The sequence below is a fragment of the Euprymna scolopes genome, chromosome 24 (assembly GCF_053919585.1).
Source record: "Euprymna scolopes isolate OS-2025 chromosome 24, ASM5391958v1, whole genome shotgun sequence".
In the NCBI taxonomy this organism is placed as follows: Eukaryota; Metazoa; Mollusca; class Cephalopoda; order Sepiida; family Sepiolidae; genus Euprymna; species Euprymna scolopes.
The window spans coordinates 99608111-99620529 of record NC_136505.1 but is presented as its reverse complement, the minus strand read 5'-3'; the positions used below and the strand labels follow the sequence as shown (position 1 = coordinate 99620529).

Below are 12419 nucleotides of genomic sequence, written 5' to 3'. Positions count from 1 at the left end.
TGCTGAAAAAAAATAAACGGTAAGATGGGCAACATCTTGAAATTTGGAATATAGACTTTTTTTCATTTATTTGTATTTGCTCTGTAGTTACATCGAGCTTCATAAATTAAAGAATGAAATATGATTGAATACACATATTTTTCCCATAAACATATATGTAAATAAACTAGCAGGGAGACCCAACGTTGCCCAGGATTGAATGATGATCAACGAATATTTCACACTCCTATATTTTTGTTGTCATCGAAATCCGTGAAATTGCCCGGGAAGGAGCTTCGCATGCCTCCATGCAGTTACTTAGTCCAAAATATATGTTATTCTACATTGTACTCTAGAGAACCTGTTTCTTTTATAAAATTATTTTATATAAACTTCTTTCCAATCAGCAAAAAAAAAACGTTTAAAATTTACGTGTGGGGTTTTAATCTACAGACCACATCATGCAAAAAAAAAAAAGAAACATAAATTTTCAAGTCTTATAAAATAACAACTTTATAGTAAAATATTTAGAGATTTATAAAGAATCGGAATTGATAATTGTATCAAAATCAAGGAAAAATATTCAATACTTCGTAAAGTCAGGGGTATTGATATGTTCTTTCTTGTCCGTATCTTTTAGCGGTTTTAATGCACAAGTTTCTATTCCGATTCTTCCAAACAATTTAATGCATATTGTAAAATGTTTTTGACTTGTGATGGGCGGGTACGAGACGAATGGATTCGCCAATCATTTTTATAACCAACGGCTGTGCTAAACAACCAATCAATACGTCGCAAAATTATTATAAAAATTGTCCAATTTTGGATTCAATCAGTTCGCCATTTGCTACGTCACGGACCGCATTTAATTCTTCGCCGCCATCTTGGTTACTGATCTGAACTACGCCGCCATCTTTGTTCAACATAATATCTCAGAACTTAAGAGGTTACCTACGCGACGGACCGCATTTGATTCTTGGTAGCTGATCTGAACCACGCTGCCATTTTTGTTCAACGCAATGTCTCAAACTTAACACAATGTTTCTGTAAAGTTGAACTAAATTAAATATGTAGCCATTTTATTTTGAATCTTAAGAAATAATTTGGTTATTATCAAGATTGTTTGCTCTTTTTGACTCTAGGTTTCTGCTCCGCAGATTGGACGACAATGACAAGCAAGATATGGTCCCCTAGGATTAATATTATCTTCCTCTCAGTTAACATGAAAGCCCTCCCCCCACATTTTTTTTTTTTAAGAATGGCTTTCTTGTCTGCTTAATCATGTCTAAGCAAAATAAACAGCAGAAATCAAAAAGAATGGATAATCTTAACTATTGCCAATTATTCGTCTTTATCTGTACAACCACCCAAATTTATATATCTGTAAAAGTGTGTGTGTGTGTGTGTGTGTGTGTGAGAGGACAACTCTGAACTCAACAAATGTTTGATCTACAGACTTAAAATTTGGTATATAGGGTATTCAGACACGTGGAAAACTTTTCATCCAGAAAAAAGGGTTGCTAAGCAGTCAAAATTGAAAAATTTGTACTTGGCAGGGGGCGGGGGCATCAGGTTTTTATCTGTTTGTCAACTGTTTCATGACGTCGCATGCGCAAATTGTTCACATGACAGTTTCCTTATGCTAAGAATAAGTAGGTTTGAAAACACTTTTTAAAGTCGTGGCAAGCTGGCCTAATGGTTATCGCACTTGACTTAGTATCTTACTGTTTTGGTTTCGATCTTAACTCGAGTATTTTTTTTTTTTTTTTTACTTAAAAGTGAATTGTTTAGAAAAACCAATACTTGCATGCACGTCTTAGTTTCTTTGTATATTTTTTTCTTTGTTTTTTTTTTTTTTTTTTTTTTTTAAAGAATTTAATTTTACATTTAATACCGGGCAACACCAGGTACATCTGCTAGTATTTCTATAAACCTGAACGAAATTGAATTTGTAGCAATTTTTATTTTAAATTTAAAAACAAATTTATTGCAGATTATCTGAACCTGTTTTCCTTTTTGTTTCCAGTTAAAATGGGATATGCGATTGGACACCAAATCTGTGATTTTTCAGAATTTGAATGGAGCTTTAGGTAAGGAAACTCCGCAAACGAAAACATCTTTTCATATCGACACACCGGTTCTCGTTAGATCATCGAAATTAAGCGACATTGAGATGGGTGACCATTTAGGGAATACCAGACACTGTATGTTCAGCAACATTTTCTAGAAGGAAAAAAAAAAGTAATCTCCCTTGACCAGGATATACATGTGATGGGGAGAAATGCTGAGCTCCAATCTATGCCCTCCCACTTGCCAGACTTTCACAAGAAACCCCCGCCTACCAGAAAACACTATCACTAATTTCCCCCCACTCTTTATCTGTGCCTAAACCTAAACGTAGATTCCATGAACAAAGCTTCTTTCTTAGAACTGCACGCCTGTGGAATTATCTTGCATTTTCCTGCTTTCCAGCTGACTACAATATGGTTGTCTTCAAGTCTAATGTAAACAAGTTTTTGATGAACCGTTCTATATAAGTTAACAAATTTACCGAATTTCCATTACTAACAATTACTATATTTTCCAATTTCTATTGTACACTCATTAACCCTTATCCTCGAGTGGCCTCTTGGCCTTGATAAGTGTAGATGCCTATGTAAAAAAAAAAAAAAAAAAACAAAACAAAAAAAAAACGCTTGTTAATTAAATTTCCTAAAAACGTCGCTTCTTCAACGTTCATCGGCTCAACCCGATTGGTGAATGCTGTATGTTAGTTTGAATGGATTTGAATAGCAACTTGTTTGAAAACTTGGAAAATGCTGCACTTTTAATGTTTTGCATTAGGATATAAGAGACTATATATAATGCTGGAGTCCCTCAGGGGTCCATCCTCGGCCAAACGCTCTCCCTGATCTACATCAATGATCTCCCAAAATACATACTTAAATCATTCGTTGACATCTATGCTGATGACATAAGCATCTATGGTAACACATCAAAGGCTGTAAATGGCAAAGTTCTCTCTGATTCTCTTTCCTCTGATCTAGAGCGCGTGGTAAAGTGGGAGAAGAGGTGGCTGGTCACTTTTAATGCATCTAAAACCAAGCTCCTATCTTTACATCATTGACGTTCTGATCCCCATCTGGCATCAATTGAAATGGATGGCTCTCGACTAGGGGAAGGTCCATGCTTTGATAAGCTTCTGAGTTTGACCTGTACTCCTGACCTGAAATGGAACACGTACATCAAGTCTATTGCCAAGGTAGCTGGAAAAATAGTAGGATCACCCTTGTCCGTTCATGTCTGCACTTTTCTCAATAACTATGCCTTAGAATTCTTTGAAATTTTGCACAAACATTAAACATGATATGAGTAAAAAAAAGTAACAAAACAGATTTTCCAGGAAAATTCCGGTTGCCCCCCTAGGGGTGCTTTTTGGTTTAAAATGGCTAAATTTGATACTTTTGTGCTTATTAAAAATATTGATGCCTTGGATTTTAATGAAACTTTCTGAAAAGTTGTAACTAACCGATTTTCATATAATTTTGTTTGTCTATACTTCGCGATAACTTTTGGGTGTGCCCCAGGGGTTCTTTTAGGGCTAATAAAAGCACTCCATTTTTGGGACTATTTTACCATATTTGTCCAAAATTTTCTGTGTATGTTTATTTATTAGCAGTTTTGCATGGTGCTGAACTCATTTAAATATGTTAAAGCCTTGGGGACTTTTAGGGCTAAATGGGGGAGGGGGTGGGGTGATGAACTTAGTCATTTCTTTTTTTTGCATAGTGTAGAACTCAAATTTACATATGTTAAGGCCTAAAACTGCATTGTTGTTCATTTTCACGAGGATTTGACGTCCCCTGGTGACTTTTGGGGCTAAATGGGAAGGGGTGGGGTAAATGCTGAACTTAGTCATTTTTATTTTATGCCTCGTTCACTGTGCACTCCCGGAGGATCATGCATGTTTCACTTTCCAAGGAATTTTTTATGTATCGTCTTAGTTATTACATCTCTCCTTGTTGTTTTAACAAACTTTCTGTGCAAAATAAATGTAAATATATTTGAACACCACTTTTTTCTAATTATTGTTCCCCCCCCTCCCTTATATTTCATCCACCATATTAAAAATGGTGGTTGCATGTTGGAGAACCTCGAAAATGTGATCATTATGAGGTGGACATCAAATATCCTTATTCTTTGTGTCAATCATGTTTTATGTAACATATGTAACATACATATTACATGTTACATATATGTAATATGTGTTACATATATGTAACATATATGTCGCTATAGTTTTTTTACAAACCTTCCAACCTGCTGCACCAAACATTGATAATATCGTCTTTCCCCTTTTCCTTTGAAAAACTCAATCATGTTCTGTAAAGTAAAAAAACAAAAAACAAAACTGACAATTTTTCTCTTGAAAACAACCAGACTAAACCAAACACCATGAATAAATATTTGAAAATATAAAGAACTTAAAGCATAAAAACTTTTTCCAAAATTACTGGATTAAGCATTAAATAACCCAGAAAAGGGTTGATATGCCATAAAACCAAACAGCAACAGTCAAAATAAATCTAATTTATAAAACTCACTATGTCTGTCTGTCTCCATATTTTTAAACTCTATATCTTCCGAAACTAGTTACTTTTAATGCATCTAAAACCAAGCTTCTCTCTTTACATCATCAACATTCTGATCTACATCTGGCATCAATTGAAATAAATGGCTCTCGTCTTCAGGAGGCCTCTAGTTTTGACAAGCTTCTTGGCTTGACCATTACTCCTGATCTTAAATGGAACACCTACATCAAATCTGTTGCCAAGGCCGCTGGAAAAATGGTGGGATCTTCTCTATCTATATAAGAGCCAGGTACGTCCAAGGATGGAATACTGTTGCCACATCTGGGCAGGAGCTGCTAGAAAGGACTTGTCCTGCCTTGATAGAGTTCAAAATAGACTTTGTAGCCTCGTAGGAGATGTCCTTTTCTCTTCCCTGTAACCTCTATCTCACAGAAGAGATGTTGCGAGTTTGTCTCTGATGTATCGTTATTTTCATGGAAAGTTTTCGACTGAGCTTCAATCTATGGTCCCCCCTCGCCAAACTTTCACAAGAAACACTCATCTAGCTGTAAACACTATCAATAATTCCCCCCAGTCTTTATATGTGCCTAAACCTAAACGTAGATTCCATGAACAAAGCTTCTTTCTTAGAACTGCACGCCTGTGGAATTGTCTTCCGTTTTCCTGCTTTGCGGCTGACTACAATATGGTTGTCTTCAAGTCTAACGTAAATAAGTTCTTGATGAGCCGTTCCATATAAGTTATCAAATTTACCAAATTTTCATTACTAATGATTACTATGTTGTCCAATTTCTACTGTACACTCTTTAACCCTTATCCTTGAGTGGCCTCTTGGCCTTGATAATGTGGTGATGCCTATGTAAAAAACAAAAACAAAAAAAAAACTAAAAGTCACACAACGGCGCCTCAAATGATTGGATTTTTTACGGACTGCTCTTTTATGGGTCTTTAACTGATTAAAATAGTTTTTAAGGGGTCAAAATTGAAAACAAAATTGTTATGCATTTTGTATATTCATCTTAGTTTATTTTTAATTTTTTATCAGCATATTTTATGACCCGGCAAAGCCGGGCAATACCTCCCCCCACCACCCCACGCTAGTGTATGTATATTTGAGTACAATCTTCCTTGATTATTGTTTTTGTTTTTTTCTTTTCTATTTTGATCATTACATGTTATCAAAACTACCATATTCAATATGGTGGTGGCAAGTTAAAGAACCTCCAACATATAAGGTCACTATGAAATGAATATCAAATATTGGGTGCTTCTCCAAAATTCACCCATGAAAAGACAAAAAAATAATTTAAAAAATCTTTCAGGTGACCGAAAAAAAATATTGTACACCAAAAATCACAAAAAAATTAATCAAGTGTAAAAAAAAAAAAAAAAAAACTAAAAAAAACAAAACAAATTTTGCCAATCAATAAACAGCGATGATATCACATCATCATCTTGAAATAAGGCTGAACAAGGAAAAGAAGTAACTCCAAATAATTCAAATTTGTGAAATTTTTAGAAAGCCATTCTTAACATGAGAAAGGATTATTGAACAAACTCAACTTCTCTTAAAGAAATGATCTTTATAAAAAAACTACTTGATCAATTTATGACTTTTTTGTGTATATGTTCTTTGTGTCTTGGGGTACACACATCGTACAGACTTCTTGTTTTTTCATTAGGGTGGGGGAGGTCTGGACAGGTTCCGGATAACTCTTTTAGGGCTAATAAAAACACTCCATTTTTGGGACTATTTTACGATATTTGTCCCAAATTTTCTGTGTATGTCTATTTAGCAGTTTTGTATGGTGCTGAACTCAAATTTAAATATGTTAAGGCCTTTAAGACTTTTGGGGCTAAATGGGGTGTGTGTGTGCGCGCGCGCAAATGATGGACTTGGTCATTTCTTTTTTTGCATGGTGCAGAACTCAAATTTACATATGTTAAGTCCTAAAACTGCATCGTTTGTTCATTTTCACGAGGATTTGACGTCCCCTGGTGACTTTTGGGGCTAAATAGGAAGGGTGGGGGCAATGCTGTACTTTTGTGTATATGTTCTTTCTGTGCTAGATACGCACATCATACAGATTTTTTTTTTTTTTCATGGTGGTGGTGGAGGGGATTCTGGACAAGCAGCAAATATCCTTATTCTTTCTGGCAATGATAGATAGGATCGTGAAAGGGAGGTAACTAGCATAACTGACCTCTTAACTGTTTAGTTTGTATACATGTATGACCATTTTATCTGTAGACTTTGGTTAACAAAAGTTTTTTTAGTGATTAAATAATTAAATTTCCTTTTCCGTTATTTTATTTTAAAGGTGAAGTGATGCTGAAGTTCAAAAATGAACGCAGTTTCATGTACAATGTGAAAACGAGGCAAGTGGCGTCTGTCGTCCATGGGAATGGGCCAATCAAAGTAAGTAAAATTCGTGTACACGATTAATGTCTAGAAGAAGAAAAATTTTTAAAGTAGTTTCATTTGCTGAGATTTTTTTTTTTTTTTTAATGGAAATTGTTCAAGACAAGGCATGAAGCCACTTGATGTAAGCAGCTAACAAGAATGAAAGCTGATTATTGAAAAGACAGGAGATGCCTATTGACCTTAGTCTTGAAAAGATGAAAAGGAAAACAGTGAGCAGGAAGACAATTCCACAACCTTGCAGTCTTTGGAAAGAATCTACTGGAATAGGAAGCTGTATTACAATGAGATATTAAAACAATATGTCTATATACTAGTATGGTCATCGGGTGTTGCCTGGAAGCGAGTAAAAACGAAATAGATGAGATGAAAAGGTGCAAGATATTTTTATCAAACATTCTATCTTTCTACCTCTCTCTTTCTCTTCTCTCTTTTTCTACCTCTCTTTTTCTACCTCTCTTTTTCTCTTCTCTCTTTTTCTCTTCTCTCTTTTTCTCTTCTCTCTTTTTCTACCTCTCTTTTTCTCTTCTCTCTTTTTCTCTTCTCTCTTTTTCTCTTCTCTCTTTTTCTACCTCTCTTTTTCTACCTCTCTTTTTCTACCTCTCTTTTTCTACCTCTCTTTTTCTACCTCTCTTTTTCTCTTCTCTCTTTTTCTCTTCTCTCTTTTTCTCTTCTCTCTTTTTCTCTTCTCTCTTTTTCTCTTCTCTCTTTTTCTCTTCTCTCTTTTTCTACCTCTCTTTTTCTACCTCTCTTTTTCTACCTCTCTTTTTCTACCTCTCTCTTTTTCTACCTCTCTCTTTTTCTACCTCTCTCTTTTTCTACCTCTCTTTTTCTACCTCTCTCTTTTTCTACCTCTCTCTTTTTCTACCTCTCTCTCTTTCTACCTCTCTCTCTTTCTACCTCTCTCTTTTTCTACCTCTCTCTTTCTACCTCTCTCTTTTTCTACCTGTCTCTTTCTCTTCTCTCTTTCTCTCTTCCCCATTTTCTCATTCATCTTTTCTGTCTATTAGAAATGGAAGCTGTGTTACAATGAGGTAATAAAACAGTAGATTGATTGGAAACCACTAAATGAATGAGTCAAATGAGCTGAAACAAAGAAAGCAGGGAATAGATCAGACATGCCATAATAGTATGTGTAGAAAAGATCGAGACTAGCAACATCACATCTTAATCATCAAAAGTGAGCTAAGTTTTTAGTACTCCTGTAGTTTACCGACCGTGCTATAAATTTAGACTAAATTTTCAAGTTAAATTCAATTTTTATGGTATCTTTTGTTTATTAAATTGTTTGTGAAAATACAGAATAGTTAACAAAAGCCCCTCTCCTTCCTTTTTTCTTCCCATGTTGAGAAGGGGTTTTTAAATGACAACCTTATTTCAACCTGGTTTGTAAACTGCAGAATTACCAGGTTTTCTTCATCACGTGTCGATTTCACTTGATGTACCCGCCTTTGGCTTTGATGCTAACTTTAAGGCAGCACTCAGAACCTGTCTTCAATATATCTTGGCATCAACATCTCTCGACAGTCATCGGATAGAATCCCTCACCTGTTCGATGTCTCCTGCCTTACGCCTCCAAAGGCATTCGTGATCCTGGCTTTTATATCATCCTTCGTGTTGTAGATAAATCTGTTACAGAGCTACTAGCGCTTGTAGTAGCAGCCGCATGACACACATGCAAATGACCAAGCCGGTGTGCAATGTAATGTTAGAGTGGAGGAATAGAAGGGAAAGAAAAATGGAGAGAAAAAAAGGATACATAAACAGCGAGCGATGAGCACATGTGGACGGCAGAGTACCAGCTAGGCGTGCAGACATGAGATGATCGTGTGATCAGGTGGCAGTGTGAAAGACTTTCAGGCATGTGTTTGACATGGCAGCGGTTTATTAAACACATGCCAGTGCGAGAGAAACTGTAAAATCAATAAGATGCAATGCATTATTGGAAAGTACCAGTAATAAATGCCTTTTGTTAACCCCCCCCCCACACACAAATAAAGCCAAATTGCACCAGTAATAAATGCCTTTCATTTTAACTGAAAAAGCGGTCAAATTTTTTTTCCTTTGTGACTGTCTCAGAAACGTGTTGTTTGAATGTTAAAATGTAACGACACCATTGAAGAAGATTAACAACTACGTTACACTTTTCCTTTCAAAGCTGTCACCCCAGTACAACTTTTTACATAAATTTTGGAGGATAATAACTATCTTATCTCCCACAAGAACTAAACTTTTTGTTAACTATATTGCAGACAAGATGAACAAAGACCTTTTAAAACAAAATGCAATGCGTTAGTTTGGAATGTACCATGAATATAAATACACTGCATTTCAACTGATAAAAAAGCAGTCGAATTTCTCCCTTCTGTTTGTTTCCTTTGCGACTGTCTTGGACACATGTTGGATCTGTGTGTTAAAATGTAACAGCGTTAAAGAAAATTAACAATGATGTTACAAATCTATTGGTGTCTCATTCCATCGTGCCTTACAAATAGGTCAAGGGCAGTTGCAATTAGATGAGCTGAAAGACCAGATGAAGTGACTTGGACAGCTGGCTTGGTATAGCAGGAACTGAGTTTTGCTGCCATATGTAGGACCTACTCGTAGCTCCCCGGTCAATTTAGGGTTGCGCTACCTCACTGAAAAGACAGATGTAGCCATCGATGGTTAGCCGTTAAAGTCAAATTAGCAGTTAAAAATTGCCAGTTTGTCTTTTGCACTCTGTAAATACAATCTGAAATGTAATCTAGATTTTTTAACATGTTTTTTTTTTCTCTTTTAACACTTTTTTTTTTTTTTAATTTTTTATTTCTTTGTTCTCCATTCAGGCTGAGTTTAATCGAATTGCCAATTATCTTTGTGATCGTTGGACGAAATCTTCTGGATGTCTCTCCTGTAATCAGAATGTCATCTCGCTGGCGGATACAAAGGTGAGAATATCTCTTCTTCATCACAAAATGATGCGAGCTGTGTGTGCATGTGTGTACCTTGTCTTCCAGGTTAACAATGAAGCGCGAATAAGACTAAGACACAAATGTTTCATCTTAAGATTGCAGGTTCAATCCTCATACAAGGCAGAACGTTTTCATTTTTTTCTTTAATCACGATTCATAAAAAACAAAAAAATGATGACTTTGCAGAATCTTGAAGTAATTTGAGTAGTTCTGCATCCTTTGATCCAGATTTTGGGCTCTGACGGGAACTGACGGAACAATCCACACGGATAAAACATAATTCACACCATTTATTGCATACTAAATACAAAAAAAAATACAAAAACCTAAACATAGATTCCACGAACAAAGCTTCTTTTTTAGAACTGCACACCTATGGAATCGTCTTCCGTTTTCCTGCTTTCCAGCTGACTACAATATGGTTGTCTAACGTAAACAAGTTTTTACCGAATTTCCATTACTAACGATTACTTTATTGTCCAAATGTTTACTGTACACTCTTTAACCCTTATCCTCGAGTGGCCTCTTGGCCTTGATAAGTGGGGACTTTGTAAAAAAAAAAAAATTTTTTTTAATGAATATTTATTAAAAATTTTTTTAACTTTCAAGTGTTATATACTGGGTGGTATGGCGGTGACGTCTATTCCGTTTTGTTGTTGTTTGTCTTATGAAGAGTCTTAGTGTTTCATCTAGCCAGGGTACATTCTATTTTATTAGCACCAAGCCTGTATTTTAACTATCCGAGGTTTTTGAATATCTCGATAGATAGATAGTTCGTTTGACATTGATGCATATATGCTTGTTGTAAGTCGTCTAGTGAATGGAATGACCGCTGTTAATTTATCAATGAATAACGAGACTCTTTGTTATAAAACAACTAGGTATATTTAATAAACATTCATATACACATAATCGGTGGTAGAGGTGGTGGTGGAGATAGTGTAGGTGAAGAAGGTGTGGTTGCGACCGTGACATGCAGTTGAACGTCGTCTGTCCTCCCCTTTCTGCTGTCACTCTCTGACTGACTCTTCTTTTGTTTATCATTTTCTTTTATGAATTTTCGACCTCGTAATCCGTTAACCAATTTACGTCATCGACCCACATTCTGACCCTCTCGGTGTTTGCTTTTGGTCTTACTTGCGGCCGAATTACGTCATCTTATTCCCGGGTTTCATTTTTGTCGGTCAGGGTTTAAGTTCATTTGAACTTTGCTCCATTCAACGGTCTGACCCATAAACCGACTTGCGTCATAGGACCAGGTCATCCAATTCCAGGTTCCGTTTTTGATGGCCCGGATTTCCAGTTCATTCGCACCTCTCCTCTCTCTATAACACAAGAACTTTTAGGAAAATAGGTGATTTAAAAAAAAATTTTAAATGTTTATACCGTTTTTTTTTGGGGTTTTTTTTTTGTTGTTTTTTTTTTTTTTTCGGAAAGTTGCAATATTTTGTTTGATTTTGATTTTCTTTTTTGTTTCAAGAAAAGTACTTTTTAATTTATTTTACAAAAATAAATGAATTTGTTGAAAAACATTTCTTTGTGTGTGTGTGTGTGTGGGGGGGGGTGATTCAAACTTAGGACACCCAGATCATCAATCTATGTCATTATTCTTTTCACCAACAGTTGAGGAATGATAGGGGTTAGGGTTGGCTTCCCTGATTCTTTTAAAGATCAGGTAATTACAGGAAGGATCAAATGAAGATTGCCAACATCCATGGTGAAAAATTTGCCATTGGGTACTGCTCTTTGAAAGGTGGGCTGTATGTCATCTTGTTTTGTTCTACTTAAAGTGCTGAATTGAAATCGAGTTTCAGATTTCTCCAGTTCAATCCATGACTATGGCATCTCAGTTGAATAGAGAAAATGGTTGGTTTAAAAGTTGGAGTCTATGAAAATTGGCAAACTCTAACTTAAAAAATAAATCGTCAATGGAAAGTAATCTAAAACAAAAAATTATAAGAGATTTTGCTTAAAAATAAACAAGTTTTTAAGAGATTTTGTTTAAAAAAAAAATTAATTTAAGAACAGAATATACCCTGACAAATTTACTGCACTTGTGCCATGTAACAGGACCAGTGACACATATATAGTAGCAGTGACAGCATGTGCCGTATGCAAAGGACCAATATTTGGCAGAAGTGAGGAATTTGCTAGTTTGGTACCTTCTTTGCAGCAGACTTGGCAATATCTCATGAATATCTCACTACTGATGCAATTCTCTATCTATATAAAAGCCAAGTACGTCCAAGGATGGAATACTGTTGCCATATCTGGGCAGGAGTTGCTAAAAACAGCCTATCCTGCCTTGACAGCGTACAAAATAGACTTCGTGGCTTAGTGGGGGATGCCCTTTTCTCTACCCTGCAACCTCTCTCCCACAGAAGAGACGTTGCAAGCCTATCCTTGTTTTATTGTTATTTCCATGGCAGGTGCTCGTCGGAACTCCAATCTCTGGTCCCCCCTCGCCAATCT

The 12419-nt window shown here is 35.8% G+C and overlaps 1 protein-coding gene across 1 annotated transcript in view; it reads left to right on the top strand.

Moving 5' to 3' along the window:
• LOC145246869 (multifunctional procollagen lysine hydroxylase and glycosyltransferase LH3-like) overlaps positions 1–12419 on the top strand; it is a 111573-nt gene that overhangs the window by 68318 nt on the left and 30836 nt on the right. The window contains exons 7-9 of the mRNA XM_080108731.1: positions 2006–2069; positions 6893–6990; positions 9822–9923. Of these exons, the coding sequence (XP_079964857.1) occupies positions 2006–2069; positions 6893–6990; positions 9822–9923 (264 nt within the window). The remainder of the gene's footprint in view (positions 1–2005; positions 2070–6892; positions 6991–9821; positions 9924–12419) is intronic.